This window comes from Acanthamoeba castellanii (genome assembly GCF_000313135.1).
Source record: "Acanthamoeba castellanii str. Neff unplaced genomic scaffold scf7180000084777, whole genome shotgun sequence".
In the NCBI taxonomy this organism is placed as follows: domain Eukaryota; phylum Discosea; order Longamoebia; family Acanthamoebidae; genus Acanthamoeba; species Acanthamoeba castellanii.
The window spans coordinates 855,571-873,517 of NW_004457712.1; the positions used below are offsets into that span (position 1 = coordinate 855,571).

The 17,947-nt window shown below is 58.9% G+C and overlaps 7 protein-coding genes and 1 pseudogene across 7 annotated transcripts; 3 read left to right on the forward strand and 5 right to left on the reverse strand.

Moving 5' to 3' along the window:
* Positions 1–2,262: 2,262 nt before the first annotated feature.
* Positions 2,263–3,108, reverse strand: ACA1_292130 (uncharacterized protein; the record flags this gene model as incomplete). Its single annotated transcript, XM_004368072.1, has 4 exons — positions 2,263–2,358; positions 2,493–2,629; positions 2,852–3,022; positions 3,090–3,108. The coding sequence occupies 4 exons, from the start codon at positions 3,106–3,108 to the stop codon at positions 2,263–2,265; spliced, it is 423 nt and encodes a 140-aa protein (XP_004368129.1).
* Positions 3,109–4,616: 1,508 nt separating this feature from the next.
* Positions 4,617–4,982, reverse strand: ACA1_292140 (uncharacterized protein; the record flags this gene model as incomplete). The annotated part of the gene is made up of 2 exons (XM_004368073.1): positions 4,617–4,776; positions 4,867–4,982. The coding sequence occupies 2 exons, from the start codon at positions 4,980–4,982 to the stop codon at positions 4,617–4,619; spliced, it is 276 nt and encodes a 91-aa protein (XP_004368130.1).
* Positions 4,983–5,881: 899 nt separating this feature from the next.
* ACA1_292150 (zinc knuckle domain containing protein) lies at positions 5,882–7,069 on the forward strand (the record flags this gene model as incomplete). The annotated part of the gene is made up of 2 exons (XM_004368074.1): positions 5,882–6,508; positions 6,572–7,069. 2 exons carry the CDS (start codon positions 5,882–5,884, stop codon positions 7,067–7,069), a joined length of 1,125 nt encoding a protein of 374 aa, XP_004368131.1.
* A 1,599-nt stretch (positions 7,070–8,668) lies between these two features.
* Positions 8,669–9,328, forward strand: ACA1_292160 (Polyprotein, putative; the record flags this gene model as incomplete). The annotated part of the gene is given in 2 exon segments (XM_004368075.1): positions 8,669–8,823; positions 8,842–9,328. 2 exon segments carry the CDS (start codon positions 8,669–8,671, stop codon positions 9,326–9,328), a joined length of 642 nt encoding a protein of 213 aa, XP_004368132.1.
* Positions 9,329–9,754: 426 nt separating this feature from the next.
* Positions 9,755–10,230, forward strand: ACA1_292170 (polyprotein; the record flags this gene model as incomplete). The annotated part of the gene is made up of 2 exons (XM_004368076.1): positions 9,755–9,818; positions 9,863–10,230. The coding sequence occupies 2 exons, from the start codon at positions 9,755–9,757 to the stop codon at positions 10,228–10,230; spliced, it is 432 nt and encodes a 143-aa protein (XP_004368133.1).
* Positions 10,231–10,389: 159 nt separating this feature from the next.
* ACA1_292180 (uncharacterized protein) lies at positions 10,390–10,998 on the reverse strand (the record flags this gene model as incomplete). Its single annotated transcript, XM_004368077.1, has 2 exons — positions 10,390–10,647; positions 10,711–10,998. Coding segments are annotated over 2 exons (546 nt in total), but the record flags the coding sequence as incomplete, so codon positions are not given.
* Positions 10,999–12,793: 1,795 nt separating this feature from the next.
* ACA1_292190 (uncharacterized protein) lies at positions 12,794–13,811 on the reverse strand (the record flags this gene model as incomplete). Its single annotated transcript, XM_004368078.1, has 5 exons — positions 12,794–12,842; positions 12,932–13,023; positions 13,219–13,314; positions 13,403–13,495; positions 13,722–13,811. The coding sequence occupies 5 exons, from the start codon at positions 13,809–13,811 to the stop codon at positions 12,794–12,796; spliced, it is 420 nt and encodes a 139-aa protein (XP_004368135.1).
* Positions 13,812–14,009: 198 nt separating this feature from the next.
* On the reverse strand, positions 14,010–14,923 carry ACA1_292200 (annotated as a pseudogene).
* Positions 14,924–17,947: the final 3,024 nt, after the last annotated feature.

Sequence of the window (17,947 nt, forward strand, 5' to 3'; positions counted from 1 at the left end):
GGGGGGAAAGATGAGAGAGAGGAAAGGTACCTTTTTGGATCCGCCTGCGCCTTGCGCACTTGCTCCTCCTCGCCGCACGCGCCCTCGTCTGGCTTGCTGCGCTTCATGGCCTTGGCGCCAGCCGCTAAACAAGTATGTTCTGTGGTCTGCAGACCAGCCTTCTCAACCCCGACGTCTACAGAAATATGTCTACAGAAAACCTGTCTACGGAAATTGTATCGTAATAACATTCCGAACATTCATTTCCATTCCGATTTTTAACTTGCACCGTTCCGAGATTTACCAATTTCGCGAAATAAAATACCAAATGTAACACGAAACGAAAGTCCAACGAAACGAAATTTCGAACGAGACAGAACTCAATACGAAACGGAAACCAAATGAAAACCGAAACGAAACGAAACGATACGAAAACCAACATGAAACCGAAACGAAATGCTAAACGAAAGGCGAAATGATATGAAAACGGAACGAATTAATTTTCTTTTCGTTTTTCGTGTCATTTTTTATATCGCCCACCATCTGAAGTCGTCGGCGATGGCTCTCCTTGACCTCGCCGAGAACGGAATCTGCTGCTGGCACCGGCTTCTCGCCCTCCTCTTCTGCGAAGGCGCGAAGGAGAGGCAGCGGTCGATCCCGTCGATCACCACGTCGGCGCAAAGGGATCGGCGTGTCGACGATGAGGACCGTGCTTCCGATCCGAGCTGCGCCGTGTCTGCTTCGTCGAGCGGTCGATCCCGTCGATCACCACGTCGGCATACTGCATGACCCGACGCACGCAGCCGGGCAGTAACTCGCGGTGATTCCCGCGCGCGGTGGCCACCGGCGCGCTCAGGGTACCCGAGAGGTCGTGGCTCGAGCGTGACGTCGGGGGGAGGGGGGTTTACCCACGACGAGAGCGATGGCAATCACCACCAGCCACCAGCCACCAGCACCACCACCGTGCCGTCCATGCGTAGTGCTGGCCCGGCGAGAGGATGATCTTCTTGCCCCCCCCCCATGCCTGGAGGATGAGGTTGCCGGCGCCCCCTGACGTAGCCGCCGCCGCCGCCGCCGCCGCCGTACCAGTAGAAGCTGCCGGCCACGATGACGTCGCCCTCGAGGGTGAGCGAGGCGCCGTCATCGACTCGAGGGTGATGGCCAGGAAGGCCGAGAGTGGGGGCAGCAGCAGCAGCAGAAGAAGTTGAGCGCTCCCGACACTTCGAAGTCGGGGGGTGCCCATGCTGCGGTGCATCTTGCTGCCCTTGATCACGTTCCCGGGTACCGCCACGGTGTTCGACGTGTTGCCGCTGCTGCTCCGGACATGATCGCGGTAAGCCTCCACCCACGTTCTCGAGTCGACCTCGAAGCGCTGCGAGCCGGCGTTGAACTCTCACGGCGACATGCGCGGCTGCCGGCTGTCCACCTCGCTCGCGTTGGCGTTGTTGGCGTAGCCGCCAGGCAAAGGTCAACGTGATGTTGAGCGCGGCGACTCCGTCCGTCGAACCCTTGGTTGGCGACAGTGAACTTGCACCGCCGGTGAAGGTGGCGCTACCCAGCACGACCTGACGCTGCGCGCCGGCGTTGCTGAGCGGGTCCGCGAAGGTGGACCAAGCTGCGGGTCTGCGCGCGCGGTGGTGAAGGTGGCGTTGGCGCCGATGGCCAGCGCGCGCCGCCGGTGACCTCCAGAAGTTTTTGCCGCCCGAGAGGGCCGATCCATAAGCGAGCTGCACCGTGGTGGTGGTGGTGGTGTTGGCGGTGACGCGGAGCAGGCCGGTGCACCGGTGACACCTGGAGCCCAGCGTTGTAGTGCACCGCGCCGCCGCCGCCGCCGCCGAGTGCGAGCACGCCCGATGGCGGTGTAGAGGTGGACTACGAACACGTTGACGGTCGCGGTCGCGGACGCGGCGCCCACCTTGTTGAGATCTGGCCGTAGCTGACGAGCCTGCCGTGTCGTTGACGCCGATCAGGATCCCGGCCGACTCAAGCCCGAGTGTCGCCGACTTGCATCTTTTCCTCTGCCGGAAGAAGCCTCAGCCGAGGGAAACTTTGGGCGGCGGCGGCGGAGGCAGCAGTGCAGCGCGGCGAGGCGAGCATGTGCGTGCGTACCCATCCAGACCTGCTCTCGAACTCCCGGCCATCCGGGCAGATGAGGCGCCCGTTCCTCCGTCCCACCTGTGCGCAGCGACATCACGCCAGCGCCGTTGAGCGCCCGCCACACCACCACCCGCCGCCACCGCCACGAGCCACCATCACGGGCGCGAGGGAGAGGGGAGAGTGCGGTTACCTTCCACTCCGGGTGCCCACGCGGCGATCCTTTTCGTAGCTGCCCACGTACGTGGCTCCATTCCCGTACTCGCGGCGGCCGAACCCGTGAGCCTGGTGGGTGATGGGCGGCGGAGGTGTGTCAGACGAGGGAAGAAGAAGAAGAACCAGCGAAGCGTGCTATGGGGACGGGGGACGGGGACGGGGAACCTTCGTCTGCTGGAAGGGCGGCGGCGGCAGAAGCGTACCTGGTGAGGAAGGGCCTTCCTGGTGGGGCCGTCATGCCACTCGCCGACGTAGTAGCCGCCGCCTGGCCACACGAGCTTGCCCTGCCCCTTCCGGGTGTCGTTTTCCCCGCGGCCGTGGGTACCAGGTCCCGTTTGGCCTGCGAGGTGAGCGAGGGGCAGCAGACAGACGCTTCCTCCGAAGCAAGCAGCGCATCAGCTGAAGTGGGCGTCAGATGCACTTGCCCTGTACTGTCCGCCCGTAACCGGAACAACGATGAAGGGGGGCGGAGAGGAGATCGCCTGTACGTCAGCAAAGCCACAAAAAAAGAAGCCCCTCCACGCGCGCGGTACGACGGGAGGAAGAAGGAGGAAGCTCGTACGTGGTCTCCTGTCCTCCACTACCCTCTCGCTTGCCATTCTTTTATCTATTCGTAATAGGATGCCTTGGTGGTAGACGGAGATGTTGTACTGCGCAGCTCTGGAGACGCGGTAGAGCAGAGTGTAGGTTCCGTTCTTATGGTCCACGATGGCCGATTTATCCACATAGGGGCCTGTCGGTTTGAGTGAGTAAGTCACGGGACTGCAGAGAAGTGGGCGAAGAAAAGAGGTGTGGCATACCGTCCACGTGCATGGTCATTGTTCGCCTCCTGTCGTCGTCGGCTGGCCGGGCGAAACGCAAATAGAAATTTAAAACGAAACGAAACGATAAAAACGATAAAAACAAAATGAAATACGAAACGAAACGGAAAAAAACGAAATGAAAATTAAACGAAACGAAATACAAAAGAAATAAAAAAATAGAAGAGGAAATGAAATGCAAACGAAATGAAAATCGAAACGTAAAAAGCAAAACGCAACAGAAATACGAAACAATGTTATTGTTTTTTTCGTTTTATCGTTTTGCTTTATCGTTTAATTTTTGTTTCGTTTCGTTTCGTATTTCCTTTCGTTTATTTCGTATTTTGTTTCATTTTTATTTCGTTTCGTTTCGTTTCGTTTCGTATTTCATTTCGGTGCCACGCTGCCCTCCATGAGGCAGGTGACGCCGTAGCTGCACTGTCGAACAGGTCCTGGTTGGTGTAGGATGATGCTGCTGGGTCCAGGGCGAAGCTGCCGCCCACACCAGCTCGCAACGTGACCGCGCAGCCGGGCAGAAATCACCCTCGTCTACGATGACCACCATCCAGAGGGTGGTGCCGCTGCTGCGGATGCCCACAATAGGTGAGCGGCTGCGTGACGCTGACCTGCGCGTGCGCCGTCGATCGCCATCGGCGTCGAGGTCGCAGATCGACCTGCGCCTGCGGTTGCCACCAGGCCGGTGGTCGGGCCGGTGGTGGTGGTGGTGGAAACCTCGCCCGCTGCGAGGGCGCGGTTGAAGAGCCGCGTGGCGCCGGCAGATGGTGCTGCTGCCGTTGACGGTCGCGGTCGCGGACGCGACGCCCACCTTGTTGAGATCTGGCCGTAGTTGACGAGCCTGCCGTGTCGTTGACGCCGATCAGGATCCCGGCCGACTCGAGCGCGAGCGAGGGTCGCCGACTGGTTGGTGAGCAGGACGCCCGAGTGGTGGGCAACTAGGCCACGTCGCCGGCGACACCCAGCGCTGGGTCAGGTTGGTCTTCTTCTTCTTCTTCTTGACCATGACGGCGTCGTCGATCGTAAGCGCGCCGATGGTGACGTTGAGGGGTACAGGGCGACATGCCGCTGGAGAGGGCCTGGCCGTAAGCCGGTCACGGTGCCCAGCTGGATCCACGTCTGCCCACAGTGAGGAGGCCGTCGACGATCGTTGAGGGTGCCGCTGCCGGCACATGGCGCCTGAACATTCGCCACGTGTGGCATTGGCCTGCACGCGCGGATGACGGCCGAGGTCGAGCCGCGGATGGTACCGTCCACCCAGCTGCTGCTGCCGCTCTGGCCGAGAGTGTCTTGAGGGAGCACGCCGGTGCTCGCCTTGTCCGCGCGCGCGGGCGTGTCCGGCGATGAACTGGCGACTGACTGACTGGGGCGACGATGGAGCCATTCACTGGCGAGACACCATTGAACCGCCCGACATGCGGTAGGTGTCTGTGACCGTGAGCAGCAGCGAGACCATGCTGCTGCTGCTGCTGCTGCTGACGATGATGATGTCGGAGGTCGACGTGTCGAGCCTTACATCACGGAGAGCTTTTTGTTGCGGGCGTTGGGCATCCAGTCGATGTGGAACACGAGGAGCCCGCCGCCCATCGGATACAGCACCAGCTCCACGCGCGGCACCCCAATCCTGAGCGACGTTGTCTTCGCATCCAGCGCCGACACCGTCGACGGTCCGCTGCACACGACACACGACGCGTCAGAAACAAACTATGAAATGAATGTGTGCTGCACGAAGAAAGAGAGAGAGAGAGATGGGAGGAGGTACGGGGAGCCGGGCATGGTGGACATGAGAGAAGGGATGCCAATGACGGGAGTGACGGGCCGCCTCGACTGGGAGTGCCGCAGGCTTGCGCTTGCTGGGCGTAGCACCGATGGCGTCATTGTCGTCGTCGGCGCTGTCATATCCTTCTCCTCCTCCAGCTCCTTGTCGTACTCCGCGTCACCACCGTCTCTGCTGGTAACGTTCGTGCTGCTGGAGCTCTGGTCGCCCTACGTAGGGCGTCGACCAAGACCTGGGCAGCACTCCCCGCGCACTGCCAGCTGTCACTGCCGTCACCGCCGCCGCTGCCGCCGCTCGGCCCGGGCGTGGCCAGGCCGCCGGGCTGGCGGGGGTGCAGCCCGTGAGGCGCTGATGGCGATGGGCGGGAAGGCTGGCATTGAGGTTCCACGTGTGCCGCCCGTGGCCAGGTGAAGCCCGCGTGCGCGTGCGCGAGAAGTCGAAAAGAGGCCCAGCACTTTGATGTGTTGATGCCGCCGCCGGAGCTGGCCAAGTTTGAGGCAGGCAGTTGTCGACCATCTTAGCGCCAGTACCGGACGAGACCACCAGAGATGGTGAGTGGCGGGAGGGCGACGACCAAGCCGAGCAGGACCGACTGCCCGCCCGAGGCGACCTGGGAGGTGGCGTCGACGACGAGCTGCAGTTGTTGTAGGCGCCCGAGACGGTGACACTCTTCTCGGCCGGCCAAGAGCGACGAGTTGGCGGCGGACCGAACGAGTAGGAGGAGGAGGAGCAGCGAGGAGCAGCGTCGACGCCGAGCTGGCGACGGACGGTGAGGATGTTGAGGAGCGCACGTGACGAAAGCACGTGTTCCTCAAGTGATCGAACGCGGAGGAAGTCGCGACGAAAACCACCATCTACATCACAATGTGTGTCCGTTGAGAAATGTAACTCCGGACACACCTCACCAATAAATGGGCCACGGAGACAACAACTCAGTAGTCTCTCGTCTCTCTCTCACCACACAAGCACGCTCTGCTCAACAGGTTATGGGCCCACGCTCATGACGACACACGAAGGAGGTCACCGCTTCACGTTGAAGACTGCCGCTGACTACGCGGCCTGGAGAGACGAACTGTCGGCCGTGCTGCAGGCGCGAGGGCTATGGGACTTAGCCTTCGGGGACACCGCCGAACCCACGCAGCTACAAGGAGAGACCGCCGCCCAGTTCGCACTTCGAGGCATCGACTTCAACCAGCGCAAGATGCAAGCCGCCGGCCTCATTCGCCTGAGCCTCGGACGACACTTCCGATCCATCGTCAAGCAGCATGAGACGGACCCGAGGAGGATGCTCGAGACGCTCGACGCCCAGCTCAAGCCGAAGGCGAACGCCGGCAAGCTCGATATGCTCATGCGCCTGACCAACATCAAGCGCGACAGCAGTGAAGACCTTGACGCCTACTTCGGACGCATCTACGCGCTCGCCGGAGAGCTGGAGGCCAATGGCCTAGCACTCCCAGAGACGTACCTCCTCATGGTCACGCTCAACGGCCTGCCCACAGACTACGACCCAGTCCGCACCGTCATCGAGAGCACCGACGACATCAGCCTGTCGAAGGCACAGAAGATGCTCCGCAACAGAGAGGCGCTCCTTCTCACTCGCGGAGACCACGCTGAGTCTGTCAACTACGTCTTCAAGCAGCGCCAACGAGGCAAGGGGCCGACTTGAGGCTGTGACCGACGCGACAACAAGGAGGCGAAGAAGAAGTCCAGTCAAGGCAGGGAGCCCAAGTGCTACTACTGCGGTGAGATCGGACACATCTGGCCTGACTGCCTGAAGCGCAAGTGCTACGACAAGGCTGACCGCGTGAACGTGGCCCAACGTGACCTCTCCGACACTGACGATGAAACCGTCCTGGCCACCGTGGAGCAGCGCAAGGCGATGACCAACGAGGAGAACACCTGGTACCTCGATTCAGGTGCCATGTGTCACGTCACCTGTAATCAGGACTGGCTCCATGACTACGTTGATCTCACTGGTGAATCCCACAACCTGATCCTCGGCGACAACTTCAAGTGCTGTATTCATGGCTACGGCACGCTTCACACCACCACTCACGTGGATGGGGGCAAGCGCAAGGTCACGTTCCAGAAAGTCCTCTACGCACTGGAGCTAGCCAAGAATCTACTCTCAACAGCACGCATTGCCAGCAAGGGCTGCCAACTCACCATCAACACACAGGGCTGCTGAGTCAACGACCACCAAGGCCGAACGATCCTACGCGCCAAGGCCTGAGGCAACATGCTGATCGTACCCATCAAGCCCGACTTGCCCTCGCACCAGGTCAACACCATCCGTCAGCTCCTGACCCTTGATGAGCTTCACCGCTGTTTCGGCCACGCCGGGGAGAAGTGACTTCGTGCCACCCTCAAGGCCCTTGACATTGAAGCTGCAGACTCCCCACTCTGTGCCTGCCTCGTCTGCAAGAAGGGCAAGCAGACCCGCAAGCTGATCCGGTCGGGGCGCGCCTTGAGCCACTGCACCACTTGAGCGTGTGCATTCTGATGTCTGCGGCCCCTTCCCGTTCCCACGCGTGAAGGCAAGCGCTTCTTCGTCAGCTTCATCGACGACTACAGCAGGTATGCTGCAATCTACCTGCTGCCCAATAAAAGCAAGGTGCTCGCCTCATTTAAGCATTATCTCGCCACCGCGCCTGACGGGAAGAGGTGCTGGAAGCTGCGATTGGACCAAGGCGGCGAGTACACTGGATTGGAGTTCCAGAGGTTCCTGCACGAGCAAGGCATCATCCATGAGAAGGTAGCCCCGCACACGCTGGAACACAATGGAGTAGCCAAGCAATTCAACCACACCATCATCAACATGGTGCAGTGCATGCTCTTCGACAGTGGCCTGCCCAAGAGCTTCTGGGGCGAAGCACTCACAACAGTGGTCATGATCAACAATTGGCTCTCCACTGTCACCAACCAAGGCCGCCCACCAATGTCGACCTGGAACGACAACCAACGCCTTACACTACATGAGATACACTGGTTCAGATGCCCAGTCTCAACGCTGACACCCTCTGGCAACCAAGACAAGCTTGAGTTGCATGTGCACAAGGGAATCTACCTTGGACCCACATGGAACAACTCAACTCATCATTGTGTCCTCATCAACGGCCAAGTACTGGAGTCCAGACAGGTCACCTTCAACGATGACCTCCCTGCCACGTCACCTGAAGAGCCAAGTGTTGACAATCTACTTGAGATCCCAGGGCTGCACATGGAGAACAGGGCACCCCACGAGGAGACAAGCCAGTGCAAAGACCAGGAGTTGGACAACGACCTCAATGCAGGCGACACGGACAACATGCCCATGCAAGGACGCTCCCTTTCCCAACTCCACACATGGCTAGCACAAGACAACACTCCTACCCCACCTGCAGACAAGGAAGAAGAAACAATCCACATGACCAACACAGCCAACGAGGTGGAGCCAATGAATGACAACACAGAACACAAGAAGAGCAACAACACGACAACCCATCAGCCTCCCATCCAGCAACTCGCAAAATGACGTGGCACAACCAGAACCCAAGCCATGACCATCTCAGCCAGCACCCTGTTGACCAGTGACACAACAACCCACAAACTTGGCTTCAAGCGACTGCGAGGCTGGCCTACGCCAAAGAAACCGCCACCACGCAAGAGATGGCTGAGCCAACTGCTGACCAATGGCACATACCTCACACTAGTAGTCGTCAAAGATGAGCTAGTGCACACGCAGATCCCCAACAGCTACCAAGAAGCTATCCAGTCACCCAAAGCCAACCAGTGGCTCAAGGCCATGATGGAGGAGATCAAAGCACTCACCCACAACTGCGTCTTCAAGCTGGAGCCACTGCCTGCGGGAAGAAAGGCCATCAGGGCACGTTGGCTATTCAAGATCAAGCGCCTCACCAACGGCATGATCAACCACTTCAAGGCCCAATGGGTGGGCAAGGGGTACTCACAACAACCCAGAATTGATTTTGATGAAACCTTCTCCCCCGTCGTGCACATCAAGAATCTACAACTTCTGCTGGCCATTGCGACCGCGCTTGACCTCAAGATCCATCAGATGGATGTGGACACCGCATTTCTCAACGCCAAGCTAACCGAGGAGGTGTACATCGAACAACCAGAAGGCTTCGTCGACCCTGACAAGCCGCACCACATGTGCAGACTGCTAAAGAGCCTTTATGGCTTAAAGCAGGCTCCGCACGAGTGGAACCGCACCCTCGACGCTCACCTTCATGACAACGACTTCAAGCCAACAGTCACCGACCCATGCATCTACATCCATCAACAGGAAGACCATCAACTAGTCATGATTGCCGTCTACATCGATGATTGTATGATCATCGCTCCCAAGCACCTCCTCAATGAGACCAAGAACGTGCTACGACGACACTTCAAGATGAAGGACCTGGGTGAAGCTGAATCCGTCCTTGGCATTGAGATTCACTGAGACTGAAAGCAAGGGACACTCTACATCCACCAACCGGCCAAGATCCTCGAGCTCCTCCACGACTACCGCCTGCACGACTCAAATATCACAACACCAATGGAGCCCGGACTCAACCTGCCGAAGCTAGATCGCACGGCCAACAAAGACAGGAGCCTGCCTTACCACTCGGTGGTAGGCAGACTATGCTACCTGGCCCATTTGACTTGGCCTGACATCGCCTTCGCCATCAACGTGCTGAGTTGACACCTTGCGGCCTACTCCAAGGCACACTGGAGTGCGGCCAAACACCTGCTACGGTACCTACAAGGAACAATTCACTACGCAATCAAGTCCGACCGCTCGAGTCTCGAAGACCACGTGGACAACCCCGACGACGGCGCGAGCAGACTCATTCCCCAAGTCTACTGCGACGCCGACTGGGGGGAGATGTCAACACTCGGCGTTCGACAACCGGAATCGTCTGCACCCTACTCGGCGCGCCCATCTACTGGTCTTCGAAATCGCAACGCTGCATCGCGCTGTCCACCTGCGAAGCGGAGTACAACGCGCTGACGGAGGCAGCCAAGCAGTCAGTCTATCTTCGCGACATCTGCGACGACCTCGGCCTCACATCGAGCAGACCGACGATCGTCTACAACGACAACCAGGCGGCGCTCAAGATCGCCAACTCCAACCCCGGCGAGCACCACCCACGATCGAAGCACTACGCAGTCAAGCTCGCGTATCTTCGAGAGTTGATCGCCAACGGACACGTCGAGCTACGCCACCACCCCTCTCGAGACATGCCCGCCGACGCGCTCACCAAAGCCTCCGGACGAACGCGCGTCATCGAGCAGCTGAAGCTACTCGGCATGTTCGATTCCCCGGTTTCGATCAAGGGGCGTGTTGAGGAGCGCACGTGACGAAAGCACGTGTTCCTCAAGTGATCGAACGCGGAGGAAGTCGCGACGAAAACCACCATCTACATCACAATGTGTGTCCGTTGAGAAATGTAACTCCGGACACACCTCACCAATAAATGGGCCACGGAGACAACAACTCAGTAGTCTCTCGTCTCTCTCTCACCACACAAGCACGCTCTGCTCAACAGAGGAGACCGTTGTAGAGGAACCGCTGCCGCCGAGGGCCAGGGTGCCTGCCGCTGCTGGAGTCGCGCTGATCGCGGCCTGCTCGTTGAGTCGAGTCGAGAGCACGTTGTTGGAGACGCTGAGCATCACGAGCACAGAGCTGGCCGACTTGGCCATCTGGCCGAAGAGACGAGCAGCTGGCGGCGGTGCGGCGACGGTCTCGGTGGCCATGGCACCGCCTGCGACGGTCGCCTGCCACGTGTGGCATTGGCCGGCACGCGCGAATGACGGCCGAGGTCGAGCCGCAGATGTTACCGGCCCCCAGCTGCTGCCGCTCTTGACGAGGTTGTCTTGAGGAGCACGCCGGTGCTCGCCTTGTCCGCGCGCGGGCGTGTCCGGCGATGAACTGAACTGGTGCTGGCCGGCAAAGTTGACCGGTTGCTCTGGAGCCCGCGCGCGAGCGAGCCGCCCGACACTGTCGGAGAGGCTCATCATCTGCTGTGGAGGGCCCTGGAGGTCGACGAGGCCGCTGGAAATGGTGAGCGGCGGGAGGGCGACGACGCTCGCGGGCACCGTGGCGAGCACCAGGCCGCCGCACGGTGACGCTGCCGCGCCCTACGTCACGTTGTTGAGGACGTTGTTGACGTTCTTCTCGGTCGGCCAAGAGCGACGAGTTGGCGGCCGCTCACGGTCGTCGTAGAAGCTGTCGGCGCCGCCGGCACGAGGCCGCCTGCCAAGCCGGCGATGGAGCCAAGCTCTTCCACTGAACGTTGCCCGCGTGGTGTTGGGCGTGGCGGCCTGGAGGGCCTTGGGCTCCCGAGTAGCCGCTGAGGGTGAGACGGGTTGTTGTAGTTGGCCTGCACGGTGACGATGCTGGACAGCCCAACGCCGCCGCTCCACGCCACCAACGCATTCTTGGCTGAGTCAGTCACGGCGGGCGACGAAGCGCCGGTGCAGCGCCGGAGAGGGTCGCGCCGGCGTCGACGGACCACCGGTGGCAGGGTCCATGCGGAACACACCTTGACGCAGTAGGTCAGGCCGGCTGCCGGACACGGCCAGCGCCTGGTTGCTGTCGACGATTGGTTGGGCGCAGCGACCTGGTGAGGTTGCTGCTGCTCACGCTGGCCGCAGAGCTAGTGGAGTTGACCACGACGACGACGACGCCCGAGGCGACGCTGGCCGAAGAACTGGTGGAGCGCAGCGCAGCGGCGCGCCGCTGGCCCAGCTCACCGCCGGTGGACTGACGCCGGTCACATGAGTGAGCGCAGCGGTGGTGAGGGTGACGCCGCGGGTCGGCAGAACGAGAAAGCCGGAGCTGGAGAGGGCAAGCGCTTTGCACGGTGGCCGAGGCGGTCAGGGTGACGGGGCCAGTCAGCGCTGACGATGGCCGTGTCGGTGCTGCGGGGGGGGGGAAACGATCGCCCACGGGCTCCTCCGCGAACAAGTTGCCGCTCATGGCCGGGCAGATCCAGGTCACGCTGGTCGCCGCGACGTTCGACGAGCACCCCTGCATCTGGCTCTTGACCGTGCACGGGAGACTTCGGTCGGCGAGGCGTAGGTGATGAGTCTGGTAGGTGTTGGAGGCCTGCGGGCGGACAGGTGATGCCCAGCTCGTGAGAGACCACCGACGGTGGTACGATCAGATCTGCCGCTTCGAAGGAAGCATCCACATGGTCGGTCAAGGTTGGCGCCGATGCTGATGGTCTTGCTGATGTCAGATCTACGAGCCATCGTCGGCCAAGTTGAGCGATCCCACCCGTCGGCGTGTGTTGGCTGGCAAAAAGAAAAATAGGTCGGGGGGATAGACGTGTGTGTTGTAAGGCATAGCCAAGCTGAGAAAGTACCACGACAGTGAAGTTGTGGAGGGTAATGAGCATCTGGCGCCGGGACCTTCGGGTTGCCCTCGAGCAGAGACAGGAGCGTGACGACGGCCTCCCTTCTCTTGAGCTTGTTCACGTCCTTGCTGCGTCCGCCGAACAGGATAAAGTAAGTGGATAAGCAGCGCGTGGGGTTGGGAGTTTGGGGCGGGGGGAAGTCTCACCACCGTGGAAGCGCCAGCACCCGCCGGTGTGTTGGCGCGGACTCGACGAGCTTGGTGCCCACCTCAGCGCCGCCTGATTCTCACCGCACGGACCTTGAGGTAGCAACACAAAAAAACAAGGGGACTCGAGCCAGGTCAGCACACCAGCCTTGTGCAGGAAAGCCACACGTCTCAGGGTCACGTGTACCCCAACTGACAGTATTCGAGGTGCGCGAGGAGGTGAAGCAGAGCTGAGGTGGGGCGATGGCTTGATGTTGGTGGCATCGATCTCGCACGCGCTCCACGGCCTCGGGAGGGTAGGCCGCGGTCTCCGAAATCACCTCGTACGACTCGCTGCTCGTCTCCGTCTGCGGTACCTCAGGTACTTCTGTAGGAGCCCTCGGTCAGCTCGTTGTCGATACCGGTCCTGCACCACCACCACCACCACGACGCGATGACGACGATGATGAGACACTATCATCGCATACAACACAGGATCTCTCCCGACGGACGTACCCGAACTTGTCGTTCCTGAAGAGGACGGCGTTGGCTCCGGTCCTCTGGTGCTCCTGTGCCCGCTTCCGCTCGAGCAGCCGGAAGTGGAATTGCTGCTTTTCTGCAAGGAGGCACCAAAGAGTGAGCCTTTCTCGTGTCTGTGTGTCTTTGTGTGTGTGTCATTGGTGGTGTCGTGTTGCGTGCTGTACCTTTGATTTCGATGATGATCGCCGGATGCGGGAGCGGATCTCGGGGGGAAGAAGCCCTCCTCCTCCTGCCCGTTGATGAAGCACTACTGGAGCATGTACCGCCTGCACCTTTTCGTTGCCGCCGTGCAGAATGGCGATACCCAGTTGCAGCGCCTGGTGGTATTCATGTTGCGGCGACGATACCAAGTGGAGAATCTGTCAAACACATCCACAAAGTCAGCGTCGTGTCGTGTCATGTCACGCGCGCGCGTGTGTGGTGTGTGTTGGTGCGTGTTGTACGTACCAGATTGGTGGTGCCCATGTTGTTGAGCTTGTTCTGCATGTTGACCAACGACTGCACGTCCTTGTTCGTGGACTTGAGCGCGTCCGCGAGCGGCTTTTCCAGCAGAATGTTGAGCGTGCGCGTAGCGTCACCCAGGTCAGCTCCTGCTGCGTGCCCGAATCACAGTTCCTGCGTTTTGTTGTGTGTGTGTGTGTGGTGTGTGGTGTGTGGTGTGTGGTGTGTGGTGTGTGGTGTGTGGTGTGTGTGTTATTGCGTGTGAATTCTCGCGAGTGAGCAAACAGAGGTGTCCACGGCCAAATGATTGAATTGGGCAGCACACGCACTTGAGGAGCAGCTCAATAATGAGCTTCTTCGTGAAGGCGTCGAGGTGCTTGCGGAAGATCTGCGCCAAGTTCTGCAGAACTCTCATGTTCGATGCCGACTATCTTCTTCTCCTTGCTGTGCACGCCGACACGAGGCAGTGAGCCGACCGACAAGCAAGGAAGTGAAAAGCAGAGAAAGAGAAAGAGCTAACGTACAAATCCGGGAGATGCCTTGGATGGCCTTCTCCTCCCGCGGCGTGTCTACCGCAACGACAGACACCTTGGTCTCCTTCTCTGGAGGCGATTCAATGAGCACGCGCCACTCTTTGGAGGCCCTGTCCGGACACCTGGTACGCCTGGTCGACATATTCAGAATCAGTTCTCTTGTTCCAGTGTCGTGTCGTGTCGTGTCGTGTCGTGTCGCACCTTCTCAGGATCGGTGCCGCGAATGTTGACCTCGGGTCGGTTCACAGCGTCGATACACCTGCCCACCTCCACACGCCGAGCGTGGGTGGGTCCCTTGGCGTAGAAGAGAGGCCGTCCACCATGTAGTACGCCACCACCACCTTGTGGCGTCTGGTGAGGGAGAGAGCCACTGACTGACAGTCAGCCGGACACGCTCGTCGTGGTGTGCGATGGTGCGGTGGCATGTTGCGTGTTGCGTGTTGCGTGTTGCGTGTACCGTTTCTTACTGTTGCGGTGGTGAACCGTACATGGCGGCGTCCTTGCGGTTGTAGTACTTGCCAAAGTAGTTCACAAGGAAGCGGATGATGCCGGTCACTACGTAGTCGAGCGCCCCTTCACCACGCTCTCTCCACGATATAACCGGGAGGGAGGAACCCCATCAGCTCGACTGGCGCACAGTTCAAATGTGTAGGGAATGGAAGCAACCAAGAAGGTGCCTCGATGTGTGTGTGGTACTAGGTACCCTTGCTGTTGAGCAGGTTGGTGAGGTCGATGGGCTAGAGAGAGCTCCTTGATGTAGTGCTCCATATGGAAAAGATCGATGTCCACCGCTGAGGAGGGTCCAGCTCGATCGCATTCTTGGGCTTCTTCTGGGTGAGCAAGGTGTACACCTGCTCGCAAAAAGAGAAAAAATTGAGCCAAGTTTGATCGTTTTCTTGATGCTCCGCACCTGGTTCACGCGGGGTTGGCCAGCCGGCGTTTGATCTGGCCCGTAGGAGTAGTAGAGCGACTGGCAACGCACCTCTGCCTTCATCACATGGGCACTCGTGAGAATTGGCCGTCACAACACACACACACACGGACGCACAGTGCACCGCAAAAGAAGTGCAGACATCGGCGCGGCAGGCTTCGCTCACCTGTATGTTCGATTGCTCTCCGGATCGTTGAAGAGCGTCAGGAGGGCCTCGTACCATGAGGGCTTGTGCATGTCGATTGGGGCAGCTTGTTGGTTTCGATGGCGTGGCCGATCTTTTGCCAATCTGGACTTCGGCGATCTGCGAGCAGAGTGCGCGGTTGTGGAACATGCGTCTCGTTGATGATTGTCACCGCCACATGTAGAGGTCCCTGTAGCCACCAGGTCAGCTTCCAACCACCATCTAACCAACGTGAAGTGAGACCTGTTCGTAGACGAGCACGCGTTTGCACATTCTTCGAATTTGTCCTGAGATCAGCGCGCAGAGAGGCAGGCTTTAAAGCTCGGTACCGCGGCGAGGAACTGGAAGACGGAGCGGAGAAGAGGGAAGGGCTTGTTGAAGGGCAGGTGAAGCAGCTCGATGGCCACCTTGTGTGTGCGCCTCCAAGTTGCCTTCAAGAAGATGCGCTGGTTCGTGCACGTTCACGTTGTTGTTGCCCTTGACGGGGAGCCTCGCAACAACATGTCGATGATGGGCACGATCAACGAATCCGATCCGTTCTTCTCCAGGAAGGATTTGAGATAAATCATCCATCCAGTTTTTGCGCCACCTGTAGCGCAAACATGGCCACGACTCGTAAGCGACTACATATTTTTTTATTTTATGTGCAAGGCCCCCAGATTGATTATGTTGTGTTGTGTTGAAAACATACCAATTGGGGGTTTCTTGGTGGGTGAGTCGGAGCTCGGGGCGGCCTGCAGCCCGACAGAATTCTGGAGCGGACCCTCCCGGCGGTACACGGTCATGTGTGCGGCTACCACACTCCGCTCTCACTGGCCGGGAGCGGAGGTGTCAATGGTAGGTACCAGGCAGAGGTTGGACAGCAGCTTGACAGTCGTCGAGGACGAGAGAGGAGAGAGGGAGAGAGAGCACCACGGTGAGTCCAAGCCACAAATTCACAAGCAACGACGACGACGACGATGTTGATAGTGTTGATAATGTTGATCGTTGCAGCAACGTGGTGATCATTTGGGCCGTGCTCACGAGAAGAAATAATAATAACGATGAGGGAGAAGGAGGAAGGGGGGGGAGGAGATATGTGCGTACCGCCTTTGCTGCAGAGGCTGTTGTTGTTGTTGGCGACCTCCCTCCCCCCAATCGCACGCTGCGTTCGGTGGGGCGATTAGAGGGTGCGCCGAGCACAAAAGATCGCGGTTTGGTACGGTTTCGTTCCCACGCCCGCAGGGGGGTAAAGTAGGTCAGGGGTGTTCGCCTCGCTGACGTGGCATATAGTAATAATGCAACCCTTTTTTAGGCTCTTTTTCTTTGTGGAAACGTCGACTTGCCAAAATAATAAAAGCGCTGAGCGCGCGCTTTTTTCTATTCTTGGTGTTCCTCCGCTCCACCCCGGCGTGGTATTCGCATTTTGTTCTCGTCGTCACGACTGATGATTGATTCTTCTATTGGTAGTACCAACATTGTACCAACTAGATGATTTTGTTGGCGCATTACCAGCGCGCTGTGAGATCCAGCAGAAGATGCGGGTTTTCCGAATGGCCGGCGCCATCAATGGCCGACGACAACAACAACAACAACAAGATGATTAGCGCATTATATCCATCAACCCACGAGTGGCGCGCACGCTGTGAGATCCAGCAGAAGATGCGTTTTGGCGACCCTCTATAATGTACAACGACGACAACAACAAAGTATGTTATTTTGCTCATCTCTCTCCTCAAACGTCAACAACAATAAATACATATATATATATATATACTTCTATCCATCTACGCCCAAGTGGGGGAGGCCTCGCCCCTCCTCCTCCTACAGCTAGCTACCCTCCGTGTACTCTCCACCCTCGCCAACTTGGCGTGTACGTCGCCCGTGGAGTGGTGGTGGTGATGGTGGTGGTTGGTGTCGTGGTAGTGCTTCATCCCTCCGCCGCAAGGCACTCACACGTTTCCTCTTCTTCGTTCGTCTTCGTCGTCGTCTTCTTCTTCCTGTTCTTGTTCTTCCCCAGAGTTCGCAGACGCGGCGGGGCTTGTTCCTCCCCCCTCCTATGTACATCAATCCCCCCCCGGCTCCTCCTTGCCCTCTCGCACGCACACGCGCTCTTTCAGCGTTTTTCTCCTTCTCTCGTGTTGCGTGTTGCGTGTTGCGTGTTGCGTGTTGCGTGTTGCGTGTTGCGTGTCGTGTGTGTATTGGATGTTTCGCGTGTCGCGTGTGTATTGGATGTTTCGCTTGTCGTGTGTGGTCGTGTTCTTGGTCAAATCATTGGTTGTCTGTGTTGGATGTGTCGTATGGTGTGTTGTTGGTCGTGTTGTGTTGTGTTGTGTTGTGTCGTAGGTCGTGTCGTGTTGTTGGTCGTGTTGTGTTGTGTCGTGGGTCGTGGGTCGTTGGGGTCATGTCGTGTTGTGTCAGGCACTGACAGCGTTTGAGTTCTTCTGCTCAGGCGAGGCGGAGATGGCGGTGCGGCAGCACGACCGCAAGACCGAGGCGGAGGAGCTCAGCAAGACGCTTGCCGCGCAGCTCGATATCAAGGACCTCAACATCACCGCGCTCCGCGAGAGCAACAAGGCCAAGGTACACCCCTCGTTCCCCCCCCCCCACTGTGTGTCGTGTGTGTGCGTCGTGTGGCGTGTCATTGGTCATGTTTCACTTGCCGGCAAATTGTCACTCACTAACTCTTACCCTTTGTCGTGGTGCATGCAGTAGAAGTGTACATGTTATTGCGCCACAAGGGCGATAATAGTATTTTATTGATACACACAACATGACGCGACGCGACATGACACGACACGACCAACGACACGACACAACAGGACGCGACACGACACGCCACACGACACGCCACGCCACGCCACGCCACGCCACACGACACGCCACACGACACGACCAACGACACGACATGCCAGCCACGCCAC